The sequence below is a fragment of the Miscanthus floridulus genome, chromosome 5 (genome assembly GCF_019320115.1).
Source record: "Miscanthus floridulus cultivar M001 chromosome 5, ASM1932011v1, whole genome shotgun sequence".
Classification (NCBI taxonomy): domain Eukaryota; kingdom Viridiplantae; phylum Streptophyta; class Magnoliopsida; order Poales; family Poaceae; genus Miscanthus; species Miscanthus floridulus.
This window is the reverse complement of record NC_089584.1, coordinates 143,898,252-143,925,455: the sequence shown is the minus strand read 5'-3', so window position 1 is coordinate 143,925,455 and position 27,204 is coordinate 143,898,252. Positions and strand designations below refer to the sequence as shown.

Here is a 27,204-nt window from a genome sequence, read left to right as displayed (position 1 = left end):
TGTACGACGTTACCACTAGGGAGGACACAGCTTACAGAGAGCCCCGCTTCAAAGATACGTGGTAAGATACTTGAATGGTACAATTTGTTATCCTTTTGGTATTAAGTATGTGTACTAAAACTGTCCAACCGCATTTCTATATCCCAGGCGACACAATTGTCAAGGATGTCCAACGAAGCAGCGTTTCGGCTTCACGAGTCTAGAGGGCAGGGGCCAGACGTTCTCGTGGCTTTTGTGGAGGTAAACATAAACTTGTCTGTTTCGAAAATATTTCTTTAGTGTATATGTGTTTGGGAAATACACTAACTTTAACGTCTATTTATGCAGAAGGTGAAGAAAGGCTATAAGAAGCTAGCTCAGAAGCTGAGCTGCATGGACACTCCTTATGAGAAACCGCCACTCCCGGTGCAGTCGAGTGGCACGTCTTCAGCCTCTTTGAGGACACCAGCCGGTTCTTCTCAGCCGATGACAGGTGCCACTTCCACGGTGCGTACACCACCACATCATAGCGCTGGAAAGGACCCTGCAACCAAGGATGACGATGACGACGACAACCCCTCGGGCTTTCGCAGATAGCACGACCAGTAGGACGATTGGCCATAGGACGAGATCGGTATGTCTCAGCTAGGTGGTGCCCCGCTTGGTACCCAAGGAGCCTCACAGATACTAACAAAAGTAGTTTCTTTAAGTACGTATGCTCCATGAACTAATGATCATAAATAATTATAAGTAATCGTGCGTATCATATACTTGTAGGGTACGAGCCGTACGCACCGTCGACGCGACCATACCGACGTTGGCTACACTCCCAATGTGTTGTCAACAAATCCGAAGAGACAGAGGCGTCCGAGGGATCCTTACACTCCTGGGTCTTAGTTTGTTAGGTCAAACGAATATTGGCGTTCGAAACTTGCGTGGTTATTTGGTTATGTTATGTCAAACTTATGTCAAACCAATAAAAATGTTATGTGGTCAACTTGCGCACGGACTTCATTTATTTGCTTCATATTCGTTTCTATGCGTCGTGGCAGCACTGCCGGTGAGATTAAGTAGCAACTAGTTCGGGAACCGGCAGTCCCGCCGTATCTCGACGTCGGTGGCCGGCGTCTTGCGCGAGGGGTCGAGGAAGCCGGGGTCTATGGTCGCGTCACCGCCGAATCCTACAATATGGGGCCAAAAAGCCTTAGAAATAAGTTCTCTTAAAAAATATTCGTTTCAATCCGATCCAATTTTTCGTCAAGCACTACTTAGAATAACTCCCACTATCGGCGCGACGCGTTCCGATTAAACCGTCCAGGTACCGCCGGGCAGGCGGCGGGCTTGCTTCTCGGGCAGACGGGACTGGCCGCGGGGTTTTATTCAGCTCTACCTGCACCACGGATCAAGGCGCGGCACTGCCGCGCCAAGCTCGGTGGCACGACAGAGCCCTGCCACGTCACCGGTCAGCGATTCCGGTCACCGCCACGTCAGCCCTCTGCCGCGCCACCATGCATGGCGCGGCACAGGTATTTGGCTACGCCAGGACAATAGGCGCGGCCAAAAGTGTTAGTTTAAAAAAAACAATCATGTTAGATTTAAAATTAGTTTTTCAAAAAGTGTTAAAATTAAAAAAAATCCTGATATACTGTATCTTTTATATCATCACAGTCAGCTCGTACGTGCTGCATGGAGAGGATGATTTCAATTCAAATCTCACGCGCGCATGCATGCGACCGCGCGCCGGTGTGTGGTATGGTCGTGGCATGACCACTGCTGCTAGCTTCCTTTTAATTTGTCAAAGATAGATGCTGCTCCAATTACGTTAAACACGACTTGCCATCGAGCTCACATTTCAGCTCAGTTGTTGATATGGTATGATGGCCGGCTTTTTCAACGCTCAGACAAACATGCGGCTCCAGCTGCTGCCAGCATAGATCTATGATGACATAGGAAAAATTGACGTGACCTCCACAAAAAGTTTGGTACTGTTTAGATAATTCTATCTTGGTCAATTAATTTAAGTGTATTTAAATATATTTTCTTTAATTAATAAATATTGAATTAAATTAGGAAAATGCAACCCTTCACCAATATAATCGCGCCATGACATGATATATGCATGCACGCGTGGAGTATAATGTTATATAGCTCGTGGACAGAGGAGAGGAAAGGCTAGGCTGTACTGCCCAATTCTAGATCGGCAAACGTTCACCGGACTTCTAGCGAAAGGAGACAACTCCGTGACTTTCTTTTTTTTATGCAAAAGAAAAGAAAAAGGAAAAAGTTTCTGCCAATTTTCATTTTTAAAAATTTACAGAGTTGTATTTATAACTTTTATGCATAATATTTTGCAGGACATAATATACCACCATAACTTTTAATTTTAATTTTTTAAATGGTTCTTTATAAAGTTTTATAGACAACTTATCTTGACAACTTTCCAATATGACCTTTGGAACCCAATGTTTTCTACAGCGATTTAGCACCTCTGCTATGTGATTTGATGGGTCGATCCCATTTTCTCACTCTTTTTTTCCCCTTTCATTTTTTCTTTCCTTCTTTTTCCTTTTTTATTTTTTATACTAACCTACCCATTTTTCTTTTATATACTATGAACAAATATTTTAGATTGAGAAGTTTATCACTTTATCCAAAACAAATTATGTAAAAAAACATGCCGGATAAGTTGTGTATAAAGATGGCAACGGGCACAGAATGCCCGCATGCCCGCGGGCATGGAACCCGATGGGCAAGGATACGGGCACCATTTTTTGCCCGCGGGCACGGGCGCGGGCACCATCCTGAACCCAGAGGATAGTTCTTCGCGGGCAAACAAATTTGCTATCCTCGCCCGCTTATTCGCTGACCCGCTCCACAGGTCTGACATGTGGGACCTACAAGCAAATATATGTATATATACACGATTTGTTGTGAATATGTATCTTCGTATCTCTTGTAATGCACAATAATTTATGTATATGCTCAACTTGGCGGGCACACGGGCATGCCCACGGGCATTTCATGCCTGCGGATGGAGGGCGCGGGCGTGGTTTGTTGCCCGTGGCGGGTCGCGGGCGCAGGCGCGGGCAAGAGATTTAGCTGGCGGGCGCGGGCGTAAGAAGGTAGTATCCGCGGGCACCACGCCCGTTGCCATCTTTAGTTGCGTATAATTTGTTTTTGAAAACAACAAAATAATTACGTATATAAGTTATGTTATTTGTAAAATTTATAATATAAAAGTATAGCTAGAGAATTTTTATTGAGAATTTTTATAATAAGTTCATCCGCTAACAGCTATGGATAAATTTTGGTTGCAAAGGCCACGTAAAAATGTTGCCATGATAAGTTTTCTATAAAATTACGTAAAAAATATATTGAAAATGTTATAAGAAGAGGTTGTGGTGATAAATTTTGTCTCGCAAAAATTTATGCACAAGAGTTATGAGTAAACTTTCTAAAAATAAAAGTTGTGGAAAGACTTTTTTCCAAAAAAAAAACAAAATGGGAAGCTCTCTGATCCTTCAGATCATTATTACCAAAAGATAACTTAGAGTGCCTGGTTACGCAACATCGTCGGTTCTACTCCCTTTGCCTTGAAATATAAGGTGTCAAAGGTTCCAAATTTGTCCTAAATTATAAGATGTTTTGTACTGCTCAACCTCATCCATACGTATATGCCTTTTAAACATCATCCATACATGCCTATCAATGACATGCATGGTCTTTTTAAACTACTCACTCCGTTCTAAATTATAAGTCGTTTTGACTTTTTTGGTACATCCATTTTGCTATACATCTAGATCTAATAATATGTTTAGATATATAACAAAATGGATGAACCAAAAAAGTTAAAGCAACTTATAATTTAGAATGGAGGGAGTATGTGTTACTAGGAAATTAAGCAAGTTAAAAACCAAACTAACTAATTAATGATGGGCAAGTTCTTTGAGTTTGGATCCTTTTCTTTGAGGCAGATAGGCCTCCGCAAGTTGACTCATCTAGTTCTACTTCTTTGAGTTTGTGTTGTCAAAAAAAACTTCTTTGAGTGTGGATTCTTTTCTTTGTATCTTTGATGGGCAATTTCTTCCTTCTCTTCCAAATCTTCGTGAACCGACTTCTCACCCATGATTGACCTCGAAAGCAGACAGGCCTAGGCCCACTAATCCATTATGTACTCTCTCCGTCCCTTATTAACCGTCGCTATGCAAGACGTGTTGGTCAAACTTCGTTAAGTTTGACTAAGTTTATAGAAAATGTTAGCAATATTTATAAGTTTATTATGAAAATATATTCATAATCTATCTAATGATACTACTTATTGTATAAATATTACTATTTTTTATATATATTTAGCCAAAGTTAATTTATTTGATTTCTCGAAAAACGAAAACGATAATTATTTAGACACACATGAAGTACCTCAGAAAAGCTCCAATCGGGCTATTGCCAGACTAGACTATTGTGCGTTCATTAAAATTTCATTAATCATTTAACAAGGACGAGTTCACTAGAACGTACCACTGCCACCAGCAACACAAACAAGAAGTTCTCAAAAAAGATAACAAAGAAACACAAATGACACGCAGCACTGGCGTATACAGGCATGCGGATTCGTCATCTTGTCGTCCTTCAGGCCGCAGTCACCTCCTCCACGAGCCGCTGGAGCTCGGCCATGGCCGCGGGCGGCAGGCCCAGCAGGACGCGGACGCCGCCGCCCCCTTCCTCCCCGCACGACAGGAACAGCGCCACCTCCTTCTCGGGGAGCGCCGCGGGGCCGCACGCCGCGGGCGGGCCCCACCCGAAGTCGGCGGCGCGGAACGGCAGCCTCGACCAGGCCGTGATGAGCAGCGTCGACGCCAGCGACGGCCGCGCGCGCGTCGCCTCGAAGTAGTCCACCGCGGACCGCATGAAGGAGTCCGTCACGGCCCCCTGCGGCGGCGCGCACTAGCCGCACGGCGCGCGGCAGAGACGACGCCAGCTCCCCCGCGGGGCACGCCGCGCTGGTCAGCACTATGGCGTTGCCGAAGTACCCTGCGGGGAGAGGCGGCGAGAACCTCGGCCGCCCGTCCACCGCGAACAGCAGCTTGCTCCGGCGCGACGGGCGCATCCCCAGCGCCCGCGTGCGCGCGCTCCACACGAACCCGGCCAGCGCCTCGAACGTGGTGCACGCGCGGCCCTCAAGCGCCACCGCCGCCTTGAGGCGCGCGATGGACGCGGGCGTGAACCGGAACGAGCGGTGCAGGAGCGGGGAGTCCGAGTTCTCCTCGTCGTCCCCATCGTCTTCCTCCTCGTCGTCGGTGATCTGCGCGAACTCGTGGTGCGGGAAGTCGACCTGCGGCGGGTTGCGCACGCGGAGGACGGCGCGGTCGAGCGCCGGCGGGAGCGACAGCGGGAGGCCGCGCGCCGTCTCGCCCCACGAGTTGACGAACTGCATGGCACCGACGCCATCGAACATGCAGTGATTGATGGCCAGACCCAACACGAAGCCACCACACTTGAACTTAGTCACCTAGCATGTCCATGGATCGATCGCCCATTATTAACTCCATCGATCCAGGAGATGAGCAGCAAATGGTGACCACCTGACCACGGATAGTATAGTACGTACCTGGGCTGCAAGCAGCGGCATCTCGAGTATGTTCTTGGCGCCGGGGACGCTGTACACGAGCCTGCCGAGCACGGACGGGTCGGGGTCGGTGACGTCGCCGATGTCCGCCATGGCGCAGTCCGCCTCGGCCTCCACGAACACGGCACCTTCGCCCATGCAGTCCACGACCAGCTTCCCCTCGCCTGAGATCGCCAGCCGCCCGGCGAGCGGGTAGTAGTGGACGAGCACCTTCGCCAGCGACTCCCTCAGCACGTCGCAGGCGCTGATCCCGGCGCCGGCGCCGTATGCCGCCCTGAAGCAGTACACGGTCTGCACGATGACGGCGATGTTCTGGTCCAGGTTGGAGAGGTAGTAGAGGCCGCTGGGCGTCTCCTCCGCCGGCGGCACCAGCGACGGCTCCCCCTGCTGCTCGATGCGCAGCTCGAACACGCCCTGCAGGAAAACGTACGCATGGTAACTCCACTGTGTCAGAACCGGTGACAACAACACGACGAGCGGGCAAACTGGATGAACGAACGTTACCATTGTCGGAGTCGGATCTGCAGCGGACCACCAGTGGATTGGATCTGGACGAACTTGGAGGGGAGCGGATCGAGGGAGAAGGCGTATAAGAAGAGAGGTTTCTTGTGCGTGTGCACGAGTAAAGGTGGTTGGGACATTTGGATTGAGTGAGCCTAAGAACGCGACCAGCACGCAATGCACGGTAGTTCTTCAAGCGGGTGAGAATCAGGACGACCTGTCCAAGGGCAGCGTTGGGCTGCACTTTAACCGACTTGTTCGGCTTATTTTTTTCAATCGAAATAGTATTTTTCTCTCACAACATTCTAGGATAAACAGTATTTTTCAGCATAAACGGTGTTTTTTTAATCCCAGACGAACACTCTCCAGTGTCGTACGGTATTCCAATGATCGTGGCCAAACGGTTTAAGGACACTGACTAGTGACTAACATGGTCTGTATCGCATTATGACCTCATTTGGTACAGCTCAACTTCACTGTTAAAATTGATTTTTTTTTTTTTGAAAAAAAAATAGCTTCACAAGCAACTTATTTGGTGAAGCAAAGCTGTTTTGAAAAAAGTGTTCACAAAATAGCTTCACATCGTAGACAAACCAATAAAATGACTGTATTGCCCTTTGCTTTTCTTTTTTCCATTTTTTCCTCCTCCCTCTATTTTTCTGTCGTCTCCTCACATGTGTCTCTTTCCTGTCTTCCTGATGCGGTTCGCATGTGAGAGGTCACCGCGCCGCTACATGCTTGCATCGCCAGCGGCAGCCGCACCCACGACGGTTGTGGCCTCTTCCACACCTGCCCTGGCAAGCGACGGAGGCTGCAAGGCTGCAGGCACGGAGTCGCCAAGGCCGAGCCATCCAATCTCCTAGGGCTTTTACATTTTTACCATTATAAAGATTGGCGCTCATCCGATTATCATCCTTAGAATGGTACTTACATTTTTACCAGATGAAAGAAGATTGAGTTTCTGTTTTACCACATTTGCGCATGTGGCAAGCCACGGCCCTCCGACACGCTGGCGCCCAGTCATCAGGCGAAGGTAAAATGTCATCCCTGCCCCTGCCCATTTTGTTCATTACGCCACATCCCTCCCGCTCATTTCGTCCCTCGCTCATTTTGTCCCCATCCCACCCGCCGCCACCGACGTGTTCTTTCCCCGCGTCGCCGCCACCTCCTGCTCCCCTCCCGCCGTCCCTGCACCACGGTGACCACATCTGGTGAGCGGGACTCCTGGTGAGCGCATTGAAGGTATGTGGCCTTACTCCCCCTTTGCACCCAGGTCGTCCCGTGTCCATTAGGGTTTAGGGTTAGGGTTCATGGACGCTGACTTTGTCTTCCTCGGTTGATTGTTCCGTAGGCTTGTGATGTAGTGGAAGAGGTGGTGTCAACCCGTGTCACAATGGCTAGCAGCAGTGATTGTCGGTCGCATAGGGTGGAGTCGTCCAGCGCCAGTAGGGCGTTGAGGAGGCAAGAACGAGGCAGGAGCTCCATGCGCGCGCATGCTATAGCATATCCGGTCGGTAAAGAAACTGGGCTTCCTTTGATTCAATGTTCGGATTGCCATCTGGCCCGTGTGATCGAGCTTCGCGTCAAGCAGGACACTCCCAACAAGGGCTGGAGCTTTTTCAAGTGCCCTAGGAATGGGGTCAGTTTTGCTGTGTCTCCATCTCTCTTGCTTTCTTTGTTTGAAATCTAGAGTTTAACAGTCATGAAATGGTGTTTGCAGAATTCGAAATTGTGTGGATTCTATAGATTCTAGAAGGAGTACATAGATGAGCTGATTGATAAGAAGATCAGTCATTATCAACTGTAAGGAGGTCGAGGAACTGGAAGAAGGATCAGAGGGCAGTGAATGTGCTAACCAAGAGGAGAAGGACCTTGAGAAGAAGATGGAGAACCTGATGTGGAAAATGAATTGTTTCATTGTTGTTGTTGCAATTGTTTTGTTTGGAATTATTGTCAGATCAATTGTAATGACTTGATTTGTAGCAATGTGTTTGAAAATGAATTGAACATGATGATGAGAACCTTGTGTTGTTTGATGTGGAATTGTTGTCAAATGATGAACCATTTGCAATGAAACTTTGAACGGTGTTGTCCAGATAACCTTGTGTTGTTTGATTCATTTGAGAACTGGAAGTCTAGAAGTAATGTCGCACTAACATCCATTTGCAATGAAACTTTGAACTATGTTGTGCAGATAACTTTGAACTGTGTTGTAGGCAACTAGGCATGACACTCAAAACATGTCCTATTCTTGAATTCACTATGACCAGCATTGAAGGGCTATAGTCCACGTTATCATTGTTGCAAAGCTTTTTGTGTGTGTGTGAGCACTGTGCAACCTGCAATCCTTGCCCTTATACAACTAGGTCGGCAGAGCCCTATGCTATATCATTGCCAGATATAGATGATGCTGAACTTTTGAACAGACATGCACAGCATGAAAAGCAAGATGGATGCCAACATATCCTCATATGCATGTACAACCATATAGGGTAGAGCACAGCCCTCCACCACCAAATACAAGAGGAGGATCTTATTATGAAGCAGACACTATGAAGCTAGAGAAAGACCAGCAGGACCACAACCAATGATAACCAAATCAAGTATTGTGTTTTTATCAGATATGGGCATACAGATAGCAAATTATGGGCATTATACATAGAGTTCATACAGGGTAGCAAATCCTAGGTCCATTAGACAGGTAGCAAATTCTGGGCATACAAATAGAGTTTAGCGCCCATTACACATAACAAGTTCATCTTAGGGCATTACATGTTGTTTTTGTTCCCATCATTACATAATATTGTTTTTGCAAAATAATGAAAGTTCATGATCTTGGCAAAACAAGACCAGTCAGGCTCCTGTCTTTCTCTTTCCTGCTCTTGTCTTGTGCGGTGTCTTTTTCGCCTTAGTTGTCAACTACTTTTTCCTAGGAGTCATCTTCCTAGCTGGCTGCACTTCAACCTCCTAGTGCATCTTAGCAAATAAGGACCTATGGAAAATAAAGTATGATTAATGATCGATTTATTACATAGGTAATCTATTATCAATTATCATGCTGTCATAGGAAGAAGAGCAGTACCTCCTAGCTATTGTGGTCTGAATAGCTATCTCTAGGAGCTCAACTTCTAAAGGCATCACCTCCATCACTTGTTCATGTGCTTGAGTTGCTGAAAATTCATCCCTTGCTTGGGCTGCTTCTGCTTCTTTCCTTGCTGCTGCTTGGGCTGCTTCCCTTGCTATTGCTGCTTGGGCTGCTTCTGCTTCTTCCCTTACTACTGATTGGGCAGCTTCCCTTGCTGTTGTTGCCTTTAGCTCTAGTTCTAGAGCCTCCCTCTTAGCCTTTGCTGTTGCCTCCCTTGTAATAGCTGCTCTGGTCCTTGGAGTTGGTGCTTCCTCAGCAGTGGTACCTTTTTTGGCTTTTTTTCTCCCAACCTTGATTGTGGTCTTCTTTGCTCTCTTCCTGCAATAATGATAGGATCAGTTTCATATTGTAATGTAACAAATAAAGAAGAATTGAGAATGTACCTTTTCTTGGTGCCAATGAGTGGACATTTCCAGCTACCACCCCTATGACCATACTCACTGTAGTTAGGACACCTCACTTGCCTTGTTGCCTTACCACCTGTCTCATTTGCGGACTTGATCCTATTTTTCCTCAGTCTTTCTACTTCTCTCTTCTTCTGGCATGGAGGGTGCAGTTTGAACCCTTTGTCTACCTCAGGCCACTGGTTCCTATTAGTGATATTAGGAATGATACCCTCATATGATGCTTGAAACTTCTAAACTGAATAATACTGATCCACAAATTTGGCCATGTCTGGTTGCCTAGTGCTGGTAATCATAGCTAAGGCATGGGGACATGGTTGACCAGTTATCTGCCACTGTTTACATGTGCAAACTTTGTCAACTTGGTACACAACATGCCTTCTCACTTCTTCATCCTTGTAGATCTCTATAACCTCAGCCAGATTTGGGTGCCCCTTGGAAATGGTCAGGTGTCCAAGTCCCTTGGATGCTGCATTTAGTTGATGGATGATCCCAAGCAATATACCTGGTGGGAGGGCCCTTGAAATCTTCCTCCTTTTGGCAAACAAGACCATTATCTTCTCTCTGATGGCATCTGCCAAGCAATGCACGGGAAGGTCTTTGTGCTCTTTGATCCAAGAATTCCATGATTCTGCTAAATTGTTGTTGATATAGTCACACTTGATGTGTTCTGAGAATTTACTTCTAGCCCACAGAAAAGGATGATGCTCTGTCAGCCATTTCTACATATCTGGACTAGCTTGGAAGACTTTATAAAAAAAGTACTTAAAATTGTGTGGTGAGTAAGCTCTAGCTGCAGGCCATATGTTTTTGCCATATACATCACCAGTGTAGTATTTCTTTATGTTCTCCATTAAGTGCCTGATACATTCTCTCATCTCTGCTTGTGGAAATACTAGTCTAACAGCTGACTCCAACCCCTTACATGCATCAGTGCAGATAGCTAGCTTATCCATGAGTCCAATGGCCTTCCTAAGTTGCTCCATAAGCTAGACCTAGTTTTCCTTTGTCTCTGAGTCAAACAATCCAAAGGCCAGAGGAAACATCCAATTGTGGCCATCTAAAGCTAAGGCTGCAGGCATGTGGCCATTCCACATCCCATTAAGTGCAGTGGAATCTACACTTATGTAAGGCCTACAGCCATTCAAGAATCCATCTATAGTAGCCCTGAATGCACAGAAGAATCTGCTAAACCTAATTTTCCCATCCTTAGGATCAGTGACAGTGGCTATCTCTACAACACTTCCAGGTGATCTCAGCTCTATCTCAGCCTTAAACCTAAACAAATAATCGAAAGAATCATTCCATTTACCAAATAACTTATCTGATGCTCTCTGCCTCCCATTGTACACTGTCTGGTAGGGAGATGTCAATCTTGTACTTGTAATGCAGCTCTTCTTTGAGTTCTTTAGCCCCCATTTGTGGGTTCCTCTTGAGGTAGGGGATTGCTCTCTCAGCCACCCAAGCTATAGATGCCATCCTGCTGACAACCATTTGTGTAGATGCACAGTTATAGACCCCCTGATTGATTTGAATCTACATAATAAAAACAAAAGGTCATATGAGGACAACAAAAAGCAACATTCAACAAACACAGAAAAAGATTGTATTCAACAATAAAAAAATTGTACCCTGACACTGCCATCATGTTGGGTTCTAGCTCTAAGAATCCATGGGCATCCTAGAGCAGTACAATTAGACCTGAACCTTTCTTTGTCTGAATGCTCAGTATCATACTCAAACTCCTTAATTATAGCATGCTACCTAACAGCTAGCCTAAACTCAGCCATGCTGGGATAGCATGTGCCAACACTCATATCAGGATTGTCCCTGTCCCATTCATGCATTGGTTCTACATCAACTGTATCATCAACATTAACAGCTGCTTCATTCATATCTGCCTGCATCTCTGCTGACATAGCTGGAATGGGCACCTCTTCTCTAGATCCTTCTGTTGTTGTCTCTGACTCCATGAACCCCATGGCCTCATAAACCTTGTCCTCATCAGCAACCTCTTTTGCTAAACCATCATCATCAGGCTGCCCTATTATTGTTAGAGTAGTCTAGTCAACTGCTATAGGCAAATCAGTAGGTGTTTCTTCTGGGGAACTACAGGTATCACCACAACCTTCAGCATCATCATGCACAACACGTGAGCCACCAGTCGGCCCACTTGTGACACCAGAGACACATCTACCTTTAGAAGCATCAGAGCTAACATTTGCATTAGAACCATCCTTCCTCACAACATCCACTGCAATAACAACCAACCTCTCATCCCATCTGTCCTTAATCATCTGTTGGAAATGCTCATCCTTCTTAATCTTCCACTCAGACCCAGTATCTTGGTCAACAACCCACACTGCAAGTGTTTGAGTTGGCCCCCTAGATTATCTTTGTGGCTAAATCCTCCTGGAATTGAGCCATAGAATACTGACAGTTCCTATCCAACCATAAGTCATGCTGCTGCTCTGCCATTTCAACTAGCCCATACTCACCATCAGCCACAAATTTAGCAACCTTAACGACTAGTCTAAACGCATTGCCAGGATCGATCCTGGCATCATGGTAAACAATGAAAGAAATGAGGAGTTAGACAGTACCCAACTCCTCCAATTCTGCCTACACTGCTAGGTTGATTAAGCACTTACCACGGAGGGCAATCACTACTGCTAGCCATTGTGACACGGGTTGACACCACCTCTCCCACTACATCACAAGCCTACGGAACAATCAACCGAGGAAGACAAAGTCAGCGTCCATGAACCCTAACCATAAACCCTAATGGACACGGGACCTGGGTGCAAAGGGGGAGTAAGGCCGCATACCTTCAATGCGCTCACTAGGGGTCCTGCTCACCAGATGTGGTCACCGTGGCACAGGGACGGCGGGAGGGGAGCAGGAGGAGGCGGCGGCGCGGGGGAAGAACGCGGCGGCGGCGGCGGGTGGGATGGGGACGAAATGAGCGGGAGGGATGCGGCGTAATGAACAAAATGGGCAGGGGCAGGGATGACATTTTACCTTCGCCTGATGACTGGGCGCCAGCGTGTCGGAGGGCCGTGGCTTGCCACATGCGCAAATGTGGTAAAACAGAAACTCAATCTTCTTTCATCTGGTAAAAATGTAAGTGTCATTCGAAGGATGATAATCGGATGAGCGCCAATCTTTATAATGGTAAAAATATAAAAGCCCCAAATCCCCTCAGATCCGACTTGCGAGTTGTGACAGGGCCGCGCCACCGGCGGCCATGCTCGCACGCGCCGACAGCACACACCCCCGGCGGCGGCACCGGCGTCCCGATGACCGCGCCTGCCCTTCCGGCCATGGCTGCGAACTCGAGCGGCTACGTCCCGGCGCCCGCCGCAAGCTCGCACGTCCCGGCCCGACAACCACGCGCATCCCAGCGGCCCTCCTCTCGGCAGCTAAGCGCGCTCGCTGGCCCCGGTGGCGGTCGTCGAGCACTCGAGCGGCGCCCATTTCTCACGTGTAGCAGCGCCTACGTCACTGGGCAGTGCTCGTCTTACACAGCGTGGGTCCCACAAAGTGGCAGGTAAAGCTGGGACAAGCTTTTTTTTGTTTCCAGCTTCCTCCCAACTCAGGGAGAAGAAAAACAGCTTTTGTTTTGAAAATGAGTGAAGCTGATGTGACCTATGTTATGCAGAAACTTAAGGTTTGATAGGGGAAATGGCAAGGAGGCACAACAACAGTGTCAGAAAACCGGACGAATTAGCCATGACGGTAGACCAACTAACATGCATGTTCTCCTGACTAGTTTGTTTCGACTTGTTTCGGCTTATTCTCTCTCACATAACACTGTTGAATCAGCCGACACTGTTGAATCAGCCGAAATCAACCGTCCACATCTTCCAAACTGGATCAGCCAAACACCCCCATGGTATTCTAGATTTGAGAGCATCAAGTATTCTAGATTTCAGAGAGCATCAAGTTTGGAAAATCGTTAGACCGATGCGAGAGCAACCATCAAACTACGAGATGAAAAAATGTCTGACAAAAAAGAATAACAGATGCATAGACAGTGACTGCAGCTGTGGTCATTATCATCAGAATTCAGAAGGATTTCATCTACAGACCTACAATCCACCAGCAGCTCATCTGCTCTTGCAGATGGCATACGTGCTTCCCTCAAAAAAAAAAAAAGACACCAAACAGCAGCAGTGCACACATAGCGAACTGAAGCGTCTGAATTCATGGGACGAGCACTTGAAAACGCTTAAGATCACACAAAAAGACCCAACAAAAATGAAGCACAGTGCTAACAATGCGATGGCGATGTAAATAAGAAATGCAAGGAGCAAGAACGATTCAGAACTCAGATACAGAGTTTTACATGATATAAATGGACGAAACAAGCCAAGAATTATTCCGCATATTACAGTCAGGCTAGCTACCTAAGCAACCAAGCTATTAATCGCAAAGCTATCGTACATGACCAGCAGCTAGACTACATTCACTACCAAGTCAAGCACAACTAGATGTGTATGGCTGTGAAATGGTTAACAATCTTGTAACCAGTGCCCGGGTCACCGGCTCGTCTTGCGGTGCCCCAATTGTACACAGCCAAACCTCCAAACAGGAGAACTGGCATGAAAATAGTCCTTCCAAGTTCAATCTAAACCACAGATTAACAAGAGACTGATCTGACCATGTCACATCCAGTCCACAGAATCACTTCTCTTCACCTCCATCAGGATCACTCTTTGACTTCTCCACCTTACCATTGTCTTCTGCTTCATCTTCTGAGTCTTCCTCACCTTCATCATCAGACATACTATTTATTACCTCTTCTATGATGCGCTTCACTTCTGCTTTTCTGTCCATGAGGTCCATTTCAAAATGGGTACCTGGGTTTAAAAGAATCAAACATTGTCAGTACACTCGTCTGTTAGAAAACTAAGGTTAGAGTCAGTATATTAACAATTTTTTCATATATCTACTCCAATGAAATTTAAGCAACATAAAAAGGTACCTAATTGTCTGAGAATATCAGCCAAAGTTGCCTACATAAAAAAAAATAACCAGTCAGAATACAAAGCACATAAAACTATGGACCATGTTCAAAACATAATCAATCGCTTACTGTGTTGAAGTCAACTTCCTTCAAAATGCTGCTAACAACAGCATGAAGCTGTTCAGTGGTTGGGGCAGTCCCAGCAGCTGCACCACCCTTGCCTTTTCCTGCAGAGCATAGACAGAAAATAGCTTATTAGGGCTATGGCGATCAAGCAAAGTATACAAACTCATGTATGCCATCTCAAAAAAATACTAATGTGCCATCACAGGTCACAAGCCTTTAACTGAAACTGATTTTTGTATAATGTATAAAAAAAAACTTGCAGTCTTAAATTAACCAGCGCAAATGAACTGAGCTGCACTAGGATGGCAATAATCAGAAATGATCAGATTGGTACATGTATGGACCAGAACAATACCAATCAATAGACACTGCAAGTGGTAAGCATTACCAAACTTATACCTTTATTCTTATTGGATGACCTGGCAGCTTTATTGTTTTGGGTTTCTTTTCCATCATCCTTTTTGGATATAGGAACCCTCTTGTTTGACTTATTTGAATCTGGTGACACAACACTTTCTTTTGAACTCTTTGCTCTCTTGCGACCTTTTTTACCTCTACCTCAGGCTCATTGTTACTGTTTTGAGAATGCTTTGATGCACCTTTTGCAGGTTTCGTTGAACCCTTTTTTCCTGGTGTATCCTTTTCCTTTGCATCAGAACCAGTTTCTTTCTTAACCTGTTTAGCATCTGTAGACTTTTTCTTTGCTGGAGGCTCATCAGGTTCATCATCACTCACAGCATGATCATTTGCCTCAGAGTCCCCATCAGCTTCCTCTCCTGCCAATGCATTCTCAGAACCAGCAGGATCAGCATCATCCTCATCATCATTCTCTTTACCATCTTCAGCTGCTTGTTTCTGGACTCTTTTCCTTTTCTGTTCAATAAGACAAGCAGACGCCAGGATTCCATTAATATCAGTAAAAAGGGAATGCTGTGACAAAAGTAATTTATTTAACTGCTATAGACATTGCCCATGTATGTTAATTTATTGTCTAGACAGTAAGAAATAACTAGAGTACTAAAAAAAGGAGAGCTCGAAGAGTATACATAGTCAATTGTGGGGCGACAGTTCAAGAAAAGAGAACAGTACCTCAGTAGAAAAAAAGACACCAGTGTTCAAGGAAACATAATTAACATTCACCTAGGTGCTCTTGAGCGCAAGGCAGAGCCATAACACATTATGTAGGCCATAACCATCCCATTAAACACAGGGTGAACTGTCAGAACCCATGGATGTTGAAGAAAACAAGAGAGGAGATAAGGTTAGGATGGCAAAATGGCTCAAAGGGAGGGGGCAGTGCAGCTGCGTGAGAACAATTGGCTGCTGAGAATTGGTGGCGGTAGGTAGGGGCGCAGGACATCAATGGGTGTTATGGTGTTTAGATGGGCTAGTCAAGTTCCTGCATTTCCTCCCAGACCTGAGTGGGTTGTTAAAACATTTGGTTTTCTTATTTATTCCTGCAAATTTATGCAACTACATCTGTTGATATGGCATTCAATCTATGTTTAGCTCTAGGCAATAGGAGGTGACTTAGAGCCTGCCAAGCACCTAGTGCCTTTTAGAACCTTGAAAGACATCAATAATCAATCATAACACACCAACATATTAGATATTTAGACTAGGACTTGAGAATCTATAGCCAATCCAAGTGGTTATATCTGGTTACTGAAATAGCCATTTGAACAGCTATATTTGACACATAAAAACCAATTCAATCAGCTATATAGCATTTTGAAATCTATCTATCTATTGATTGATAAAATAGACAACTCAGTGGGTTACATGTTTACATAGCATTTTGAAATAGCTATTCCTTGAATCACTTATGAAAAATAGCCTTTTCAAATAGCTATTTCTTGATACCTAAATAGGCAACTCAATCAGCTATATCTGTTTAATCAAACAGCTATTTCTTAATACCCTTAAAGCCAATTCAATCAGCCAGATGACTTTTTTAATAGCCATTTGAAATAGCTACTTCTTAATACCTAAATACACAACTCAGTACACCTGGTCTACATTTTCTTAGAAATGCATCAATAACTTTCCTTAGTACATTTTTGCAGAAAAATCAAGTAAACAATACTAAAGCAAAATGGACTGGGGAGACAGGTTGTGTGATTATTTAGAATCAAAGCACCTGGCTTCAAGGCACAGGTGAATACGCTAAAGATAATTGGTTGTTTAGGATTTGACAGGGCACTAAAAAGGAAAAGTTTTAGCTGCACCCAACACCAGATACTATTACCTTCTCTGCAGAAGCACCTTCAGAAGTTGCCTTAGATTTCCTTCCACGTTTCTTCCCCTTCTGCAATGGCAGACAACAGGACAGACAATTCAGTTCATGGTGCCAAGCTCAGAGCTAATAAGAAGTGGAGTACTGCTAATCGTACAGCACCGCCCTTAAGGCCATAACCAACCAATCACATTGCTTTAGATGGCCCCAGGCCAAGAAAAAAAATAATCATAGGTGTATGACCAGAGAGTATTTTATGCATAGCAATTCCAAAAGTTGTACCTTTTTATCAGTGAGAACAACATCCCTGGTAACATAAGGAGACTCCAAAAACTCCAAGAGCTTGGCAGAAACTTCTTCCTGAATTTCAGCAAAACACCGACCATTAATAAAGATCCCACTGCTCATGAATAAACAAAGCTCAGCTCAGCCAACTAACCTTCTTTGTAGTTACTTTTACATTAATGTCCAGTACTTCACAAAAATCTAGCAACTTCTCCTTGTTAAATTTCTCAAGCTTTTCCTTTATTCTGTTCCTCTGCTTTTCCTGATGAACATAACACAGGCAGGGCAAACATGACCAACAACACACAAAGCCTAAATAATCCAAGCATAGTTGCAAAAAAAGGTCAGGCCATTCAAACAGTATAACAAAGCTGACAAGAGTGCTATGATTGGATTAGTACAGAATATATATATGAGATAACCACAACTGAACCTATAAGAGAAAACTTGCCACTGCTTAAAGCATTCTATGTTGTATCATTATAGGCATTAGGCTAGTACAGTATACAGTATTACAGCAAGCAGTGACTATTAACACAGAGGTGATCCACTAAATGAAGCTAAGCACATAACATGGGGAAAAAACTTCTTTTACATAATATGGTTGTCATGGAAAAAACTTACTTGATTGTCTGTCCAAACAAACCCAGAAAATTGAGATATGTTTCTCTTCAAAAAATGGTTCTGCAGAGAATCAACACAGTTTAACAAAGTAGATGAAATAAACCATACTGGAGCTACAAAAGACTTGTGGAAGCCTTACATTTGATTTTCTCCCATACAATACAGTATGAAGGCTCTGGAGATTCTCATCAGTCTTTCTCTTTGATAGTTTGAATGAAACTGGTATTGCACGTACAAGAATACAGATTAAGAATCTAACAGATAATAAAGCACCAATCAAAAGGCAAGATCTGCTCATAAAATGTTTGCTTTTATTCAATGCAATTTTCTCTTTTCAACTTTTTTGCCCAGAATATCAACATAATTTTTCAACAAACAGGAAAGTCAGTGATCATGATACTGAGACAATTTGATCAACATGTAGAATAGAGCAGTCAAAAGTTGTGCAACAATCTTTTCAAAATGACAGAATTGTAAAAGGTTTTTTATAAGGAACAACAAAACTGTAAACACAGTTACACAAGGATACCCACATAATTGGTACTTACAAGCTACTTGCGACGTTAAACGTTATCTTCATCGAATAGCTAGTACAAGTCTAATATTTATTTTTCTATCATATTTAAGCTTTAAGGGTTTCTCCGGTAGCCAGTGCATGGTCCAACATGGAGCAGACGAATTGATTCATCCTCACTGGAGCCAATTCTTTGGAAGAGAGAGAATGAATTGACTCATCTTCAAGAGTCAAATTGTGCCAATTAAAATAAGAGAAGCAGAACCACTAGCTTGCTTGTTAGGAAAACAGATGGGCAAAAGTCAAGATGGCAACGGGGCCCCGATCACCGATCCCGACGGGGATTTCATCCATTAGGGATGAAGATGGTATGTTTTCTATCCCCGCGGGGGGCTTAACAGGCCAAAACCTATCCCCGTCGGGTGAAGCGGGGAAAGGAACGTTCCCTACTTCCCCGTCCCCCGTTGGGGCCCCGGCTGCGTTTGTGCTGGTAGCAAATATGTAAAAAGAAGCCCAGTAAAAATGAATTGGCCCAAGCCCAAGGATATAACCCTAGGTTCCCACCCATCCATCCCTTCTAGACTTCAATCAAACCCCAGCCGCCACCAGTGCCCCAGACCCCAGTATCGCACCCCTCGATCTCTTCCGCTTCCGCCACTCAGTCGTCCTGTTCCCTCAACTCCGCACAGAACGGACGCCAGCGCGGGCGCACCTTCCTCTTCCTCCACTCTAGGTCATCCTGCTCCTCTCCTCACGCCCATCCTCTTTCTTCGCGCTCAACTCCTCCGCTCGAAGCGACGGCCTACGCTCGGAGCCTCGACGGCCACCCCCCCCCCCCCGCCCCCGCCTGTGCGCGAAGCTTTCCCACTCGACTCGACCTCCTCCTCCTTCCCCAATCCCCATGCTTACTGCACATCGCGGAGTCGAGGCTGCCTAGGTCGAATGAGCGAGGGCGCAGGATGGAGCTGCAGTCGACCTACAATCGAGTGTGCCACACCCGTCAGGGCCCCGCAACTCTAATCGGGGACAGGGACCGGAGAAAGGGAGCCCCGAGACAGGGATCGGGGAGGGGGAGCGAAGAAAATTGAAGATTTCAAGGACGGGGGCGGGGGTATCGATCCCCGCCGGGGATGTCCCTGTTGCCATCCTGAGGCAAAAGCAAGTAGGAACTGTTTTTTAAATTTGGCAATGGGAAGTAACAGCTGCATACGTCAGCAATATTTTTTGCACATGGGTCCCACATAGCTAAGTTCAGTGCAAGGATCGACTCATTTGGAAGCTCACGTGGCTGACTCTCTCATGCATTGACTCACCGCAGCTGATGCCCTAAGAGGCTAAGAGCATCTCCAGCAGCTCCCCCTTCCCATCCTCATTAATTGGTGATCACCAAAAATCACCTCAACTCCCCCCAAATAGAGGGGAAGATTCAGCTCCCCCCAAACCTCACCCGCATCCCAACCGTTGGGATTTCCTTCCCACGCCCACACCGCAGGCTGATGTTCCCGCCGGCAGCCTCCAGCTTGCGTCGTAGAGGTGGAGGTGGCTGAGCTCACGACGCGGCGATGTTTCTGGTGAGCAGCGGCGCAACGGTGGAGGTGGTCAAGCTCCAGCAGCGGCACAGCTTCCTTAAGCTTGCAGGAAGCGGATTTGGGGCAGCGGCAACCATGCCTGTGATTTTTGGTGATGGCTGCGATTTGGAGCAAAGAAGAGAAGGGAAAGGAGCTCCATGGCCAGGGCAGAAGGGGCGGAGGGGGGCCATGGCCAGGGGCAGACAAGCACCATGGCTGGGGTGGAGGGGGCGAAGGGTGCCATGGCCAGGGGCCATGCATGGGCGAAGACCCTGGGTGCGGCAGGGGGCTCAGGGAAGAAGACGCACTCGGCCTGCTGCCTCCGAGAGAAAAGGAAAGAAAAAAAACTAATCTGGCAGTATTGGAGGAGATAATTGGTGATCTGCTTGAGCATCTCCCCCAATATAGTCTAAAAAAGCAGTATTGGTGATCACCAATACCATCCTATTGGGGATGAAGCATTGGTGAGCTGCTGGAGATGCTCTAAGGAACTTATCATGCTGGGCAGAGCAGCACATTGTCCATTACAGCCTATGGGAATAAGCTTGTGAAATGTATTGGAAGTTATTGATTCTTTTGCATTGTACCAACACCACGCACCAGTTTAAATTCCTAAAGCCACACAATGATAAGTTCAAGCAAGAGCCAGTCACCTATAAGTAAGAAAAGTATAAAGCCTTAAAATCCATGCTCAAATTGGATGACACTGTTTACAGGTGAACATGTTGGGCAAGAATATCACAGTTTTCATTCACCTCGTTAGGGAGTCCATCCCCAAACTCCATAGCTTTGGCTTCAGCATCAGATATCTACCAGAACCAGTTTTATTCTACAAAACTCTACAGCGTCAAAGATCATATCATAGCCAACAAAAACAGGGCAAACAGGTGTCTCGGGAGAATGGCCCTACAGTCCACAAGACTCCTTTTTTTCCTAAACTATTTCGACCCCTGAGCGGAACGGACAGAGGATATTTCAAGAGTCGGTTAACACTCAAAGAAATGCCACTAGCAAACAGATAATCCATTCAAGTGGGACGAAAACAGTGGAACATATTTCAAGAGGCCGAGCTTACCATTGGGTATGTCCTTGAGCTTCGTTCCAGAGCCCTGCGGCACAAAAGCGGGGAAAACAGATGAGGAACAAATGGACAAACCTCCGAATCAGAGAAACGCAGACGGCAGTACTATTAGCATGGAAAAGGGCGTGTTCCAAGAGGCCAAAACATCCTTAAAAGTAGCTATTTTTAGCAAGCTAGTAAGTACGACAGCAGCTGGGACGGACGCCGCGGGGAAACAAACAGATCAGGGGCGGGCGCGACACGCCCGAGCGGGAAAGAGAGAGAAGGGAGTCGCTGATGGCTCACCTGGACAATAGCGAGGGACTTCTTGGCGGGCGTGGCGCGCGGCGCAAGCTCCGCGTACCTCTCGACGGTCTTCCTCTCCCTGGACGGGCGCTCGACCGCGGGGCCGGCCGACTTCTTGGACGGCGGCGTCTTCTTCTCGGCCGCGGCGGCCGCCTCGCCCTTCTTCCTGCGGCCGCCCCGCTTCTTCTCCGGCTGCTGCTGCTGCTTCTGCGGCGTAGCCTCCTCCTCCCCCGCGGGGGGCGCGGGGTCGGCGTCCATGGGGTCGTCGGCGGTCGGATCCGCGGCGGGCGGGGTCGCGGGCTTGGCGGCGTCGGCGGAGGCCATGGGCGGGAACGGGAAGGAGGATTGGATTAGCCGGCTAGGGTTTTAGGCAGGCCCGCGGGCGTGGGGGGAGCCGTGGGGACGAGGAAAAGGGGGGAAATTTTTTAGAGGCGGAGCGGGGCGGACGCGGACGCGGACGGGGCGGGGGCGGGGGCAGGGGAGGCGGGCAGGAGAGCCAGCGAGCTGAGGGGCTGGGGCGGTGCGCGTGTGTGCGTGTCCGGACCGGCTCTCCGCTGGGCGCAGCGCACGCCTGATAAATGGCTGGGTGACGTGTGACGCGATGGGATCGGGATGGGATGGATCTCGCGCGGGGGAGGGGCGGATTGGATTGGATTGGATCGGATCCCCCGCGCGCGCGCGCACCTGGCGCCCAGTCCCGCTGGAACCGCCTGCTTTTCGCGCGCGGTTTCCAGTTTTACCGTTTTGCCTTTTTCCCGTCATCTTCTTGTGTTTGTAATAACTTCCAACGGCCCGTTGGCTGCTCAGTTTTCGGCTCGTTTAAGTTTGTTTTAGCTTATTTTTTTTCACATAATACTATTAAATCATCTAAAATTATCTAAAATCCTCTACGAACTCGCAGTTTGTTGCGAACACACGTGTGCTGTATGCATTCGTCGTGCTCGTCCACAGCCCTCGGATTCGATATGGTGAAGTTTGACGGTAGGAGTACAGAGTTCTCGATAAAGGACACGCTACGTTTTGATACCTTTTTTTTACGACTCGCTACTACGTTTTGATACTGTAGGTGAAAACCCAGACGGCGTTTCAATAGTTCTTTTTTTTTCTTTTGCGAAACAAAAACTAGTGGCGTACCGCACGGGGGGCGAATGGTAACTGGCCATGGGCGGGGGACCACAGAGCAGGGAGTGCTGCTGAGCCTGCACCTTGGGCGGCAAGCGAAAATGGCAAATTCATGCGGCAGCGGGCGGCCGTTCAAAAATTTGGGGACGGAACTTGCATTGCAGGTCCCCAACGACCAGCCAAATTTTGGCTCCGCGCGCGACTTCCAGATACCGCCCACCCGCCCGCCAAACTGGATGAGCCTCGTGTACTTGGGCTCTCCCGGTTCATTGGGTCCGATGAGGCTATGCGAACGGGCCCGTTAGAATGTGCCTCCCAATGGGCTCTCAAATTCCGGGCCCAGTAAGGCGATCACGTTGGGCTAAGAGCAACCGTGTACTCCCTTCGTCCAAAAAAAATATTTACGTGCGGAGAACCGAGCCCGGCTAGCTGAGCCAGGTGTGCTCGCTGCCGCGTTCGAATCCCAGATTTGACTCATGTCTCTCACCAACATTTATTTCTAAAAATTATCTACAGTCTCTATTGTGTGGAGTAGTTGTGTACGCGTAGTGTGTGTAAGGTGTATGTTCGTACATGAACAGATTCAGCTATACCCAGATAAGAGACTTTCAAAAAAAAATATTTACATGCGACTTGGGCAACCAAGATGGATGGAAAATTACCAAAATACACTTATCAAGGTGTCACGAGTTTTTTTGCATTTATTTAAATATTAATTAAACGCCAATAAATAATATAATTATCCAGAAATTGTGAAATTTATACCACACTTATGTTTTGTTAAGATGTACGACCCGTAAAACTTTCATCTTTAAAATAGATGTTTGGCGCACCACCTTTTTATTAGTGTTTGTCTAGTTAATCAAATACAGTTAATAGATACTTAATAATAGACGTGTATGCATGCTCTCTTTATTTGTGTTAAGCCACATGTTAAGTAAGCAAAGTGTTAATTAGCTCTGTTTAGTTGTGAATACGCGCTTAACATGTTGTTTTAGTTTTCACTTGTATGTTCAAATGAAAATTTCATTATTTTGATAACTTGTGTTGCGTTGTTGGTAACCAATTCGCAGTATAAAGCTAAAGTAATCGAGAGTGGAACCTTGTGACGATTAGCTAACCCAACGACATGGTGTTTGGCCTTTTCGTGTTTTATAAACATCTTTGTTATACCTGTTTCACTTAAAACATTTTGGTATACCTGTTTCACTTAAGCATGCATTACATTCATACATATCATTTAGGTATGATGGTAGTTGATGGGTCGATTGATGGGCTATGGACTCGAACCACACGGCGGTGTAATGGTGATCAGTCCCGAATATGGAGAATGATCGTATCATGAAGATGCAACATACTTAATATGACGCAAGTTACGCATGCAAGCCCTAGTGCATAACCCTATTTTACAAACACTTTTTTATATTGATGTGCATTAAGTTGCAAGGGTTGCTTGGGACCCACCTCCATAAATAAATATTCCTATCCTATGGGTCCTACTAGTATGACAGAATTGTAGATGCTATGCTTAGAGAATTTAGTAGTACGTGAGTGATGCCGCTACTCATAGCAAACTCATAATACTATTACAACTATCACTTGGATTTTGAGATGGATAATAATTGGAGACTCGACGAGAAGTGTGAAAATAGATCTTTGGAGGACCGGTGGGTGCAACAAAGCCTGGCTCTATGTGCACATTTTTCGTCTATGTCGATCAAGGATCGTACTATTGCTTAGACCACTGGTCAAGTTTGAAGGTACCGGACACATAATAGGGGACCAAATTACGGTTGACCATGAAGCTAAGTACTTTTCTTACCACAAAGGTTCCTAAACCGCTCGCTGGAGTGTTATATGGCCATTCAAGGCGTTGTTGGAGGCGAGGAATGTCCATGGAAAAAACTTAGGGGGGAACTTGTCTAGGATGGGCCTCCTAGGGTGGGTTTCTCAGGATGGTAAGGTCACTTTCAAGCCTTGGTCATATGTTAGGAATGACTGCCTTCTACATGCCCTTTTGAGAAGTAAGGGCATGTGTTTGGAATTGCCCAACTAGATGTACATCGATTGCAAGCGCCATCCTCCTTGGATATGGATACAGCTTGCCATCGTCCAGCAACATAGTTGATACATCTAGAACCTAGAGGATGATGGAGAAGAGGATCAACTTGGATACTCTGACTACTTTATGTCAATGAAATCTAGTTGGTAGCCCACCGAAGGGTATACCCATGGTAGTAGATGAATCGGTGGAGGTACGTGTGAGAAAACCGGATGGTGACATAGAACGCAAGAGACAGTGATTAGACAGGTTCGGGCCATCGGCTTGACGTAATACCCTACTCATGTGTCTTTGTGGATTGTATTGCGTATGATTCGATGAAAATCTAGGGGGTCCCTACCTGCCTTATATAGCCCGAGGGGTAGGGTTACAGATCAATTGTTTCTATCCTGGTCGGTTTACAAGATGGGAAGTTACAGATATTACGGGATCTAGCATATCTAAGTAGGTTTCCTAGATCACCGAGGATCTCCACACAGTCTTGTGAGGCACAACAACTTGTGTCGTGCTCCACATGACATTGTCTTGTAAGCTGGGCCTCGACTAGTGGCACGACTCATGCGTGGTCTTATGAGTTGGGCCTCCCCTAGCGGCTCGGCCCATGTACGGTCCTATGGGTATCGGGGGGTATACCCCCACAACTATTTCCTGAGCACCTTGGATTCTCTGAGCAACACCATCTTGAGATTGTCCGAGCAATTCAGCTAGTCGCCGGTCATCAAGAACAGGCGCCCGACCAGTTTAACTGGGAATCAAGCTGTTGAAACAAGCATCCGAGCTGTTGAATACATCGTCCGAGCTATTAAACATGACATCCGAGCTGTAGAAACATATGTCCAAGTATCTCAAGTGGGAGCCGAGCTCGAGCTCACGTGAAGTCAAGGTTTGTCGGCAGGATGTAAGGAGCTAAAGTAAAAAAAATGAAGTCTTGGTCGGTGAAGTATACACACTTAAGTGCCAATTGCGATGACTTTGACGACGTGGTCATCAGGGCAGAGTACAGGCATTAAATGACAGACTTGACGAAGTTGAAACATCGTGAAGAAGAAACAGTACGTGCACCGCGAGGTCCATTGTACACAATGTAGTCCCCGAGCCTATTGGAAGATGATGAAAGAATCTTATAGCAGGGTCAAAGAAAAATATGTAGTCCCCAGCATAGCTGAGAAAGCAACCAATCCTCGGCATTGCCGAATACTCAAGTGACCAGGAAATCAGTACATTCACCAGTCACTGAGGTGGCCTCTACTGGTGGTGGGGCACATAATGAAGGCAATCCAAGTGCTGAGGAAGCATGGGCTGTGATGATGGCATCTAGAGAAAGTCACCCAAGCAGGAGCAAATACCGTGGGGGAGCCGAGTGGCGCGATGCAAAACCCACCAGTGGTTGCTAAGCTAGTGACATCCACAATGGGGCGACAACAGAGGTGGGGTTGAACACCCTATAAGAACGCAATGATGACCGAGGGGATCACCTCCTCGGGGAGCTACTGAAGAGATTGAAGAAATTGAGCAGGAGCCCGCTCTGCCCCCTAGCTCCTCCGTATAGTTATCCAGCGTAGCGATAAGTTTGAAATGCTGGAGGAGGGGGAGGCGAGCATCGAGATGAAGAGGCTTAAGGCCGACCTATCAGCGATGATCGGCCAGATTGAGGTAAGCCATAGAAGATTTTATGTTTCATTCCTTCGTTAGACGCAGTGCTTCACCCTTGTGCTTTTGTAGAATGTGATGAAAGTGTCTGAACAGCGCCGGCGTCAGTTGGAAGAGATGGTCTCTATGCTAGAGGAGAACAAAGAGCTCTAGGCATAGGTGACCGACCTCTAGGTGCGCCTCACCCAAGAGCACCATCATAAGGAGGACTTGGAGGTGAAGGTGCTGGCACTGGAGAAGGAGAAGCAACCGCTGGAGGCAGAGAGCCAGTCTCTAAGGGAACAGCTTAGCCATAGTGGTGACCAGCAGAAAGGTATGACTATGGGTCTTGCTTTGTTGGTGCTCAACATTTTAAGATGTCTGACTATGACATACAACGTTGGAGATGGAGCTTGGCCTTTCTTGCGAGAACGTCAGACAACTCATTGTGGGGAAGGAGGCAGCAGAGGAGAAGATCGAGAAGGTCATCACAAATCTTGAATGTAAGTGCACCTTTCTTTATTTTGGTTCATGACGTTAATAGGGGCGTACTAAGTCTATTGATGTTGGTGTATTGTAGAATACCGATACTAGGCGCACGCACAATTCTAGGTGCTGGGTGATTAGGTGAAGGCTCGGGATGACAAGCTAGAGGCGATAATCGTGGGGATCAAACCCGTGCTTGACTACATCGGCTTTGAGCCACCCGAGGCATCGTCACGGCTACCTGGTGACTTGCCGCATCGGTCAATCATCGACCATTGATAGACGGTGTGGGCAGACTTTAAGGAGTTCACATGCAGCGCTGCCCATAGGGCCGTCGTCCACATGCTAGCCATGCTGTGGTCACACTACCCCTTGGTAGATCTCAAGCGGGTGGTGACCGGCTATTCTTGGGGGACGGATGCGGCCAAGATCGCCAATCTGGAAGACGAAGTCGAGGAACCAGGAAAGAAATTAGTAGTGACGTCGACCTATTCGGCAAAGGAGGAGCGGTGCTCCATAGATTTTAAAAGAAACTCATATTGAATCATTGTACAAAAGCAAC

At 46.5% G+C, this 27,204-nt stretch overlaps 1 protein-coding gene and 2 pseudogenes across 1 annotated transcript; all 3 read right to left on the bottom strand.

Moving 5' to 3' along the window:
* Positions 1-4,464: 4,464 nt before the first annotated feature.
* LOC136453947 (omega-hydroxypalmitate O-feruloyl transferase-like) lies at positions 4,465-6,311 on the bottom strand (annotated as a pseudogene).
* A 2,822-nt stretch (positions 6,312-9,133) lies between these two features.
* Positions 9,134-10,878, bottom strand: LOC136455540 (uncharacterized; annotated as a pseudogene).
* Positions 10,879-13,975: 3,097 nt separating this feature from the next.
* LOC136451041 (DEK domain-containing chromatin-associated protein 1-like) lies at positions 13,976-21,831 on the bottom strand. The gene is given in 12 exon segments (XM_066451777.1): positions 13,976-14,517; positions 14,643-14,673; positions 14,754-14,851; positions 15,150-15,290; positions 15,293-15,623; positions 16,999-17,058; positions 17,269-17,346; positions 17,426-17,533; positions 17,896-17,955; positions 18,035-18,114; positions 21,053-21,086; positions 21,344-21,831. Coding segments are annotated over 12 exon segments (1,521 nt in total). The 5' UTR covers positions 21,668-21,831; the 3' UTR covers positions 13,976-14,341.
* Between the last annotated feature and the right edge of the window lie 5,373 nt (positions 21,832-27,204).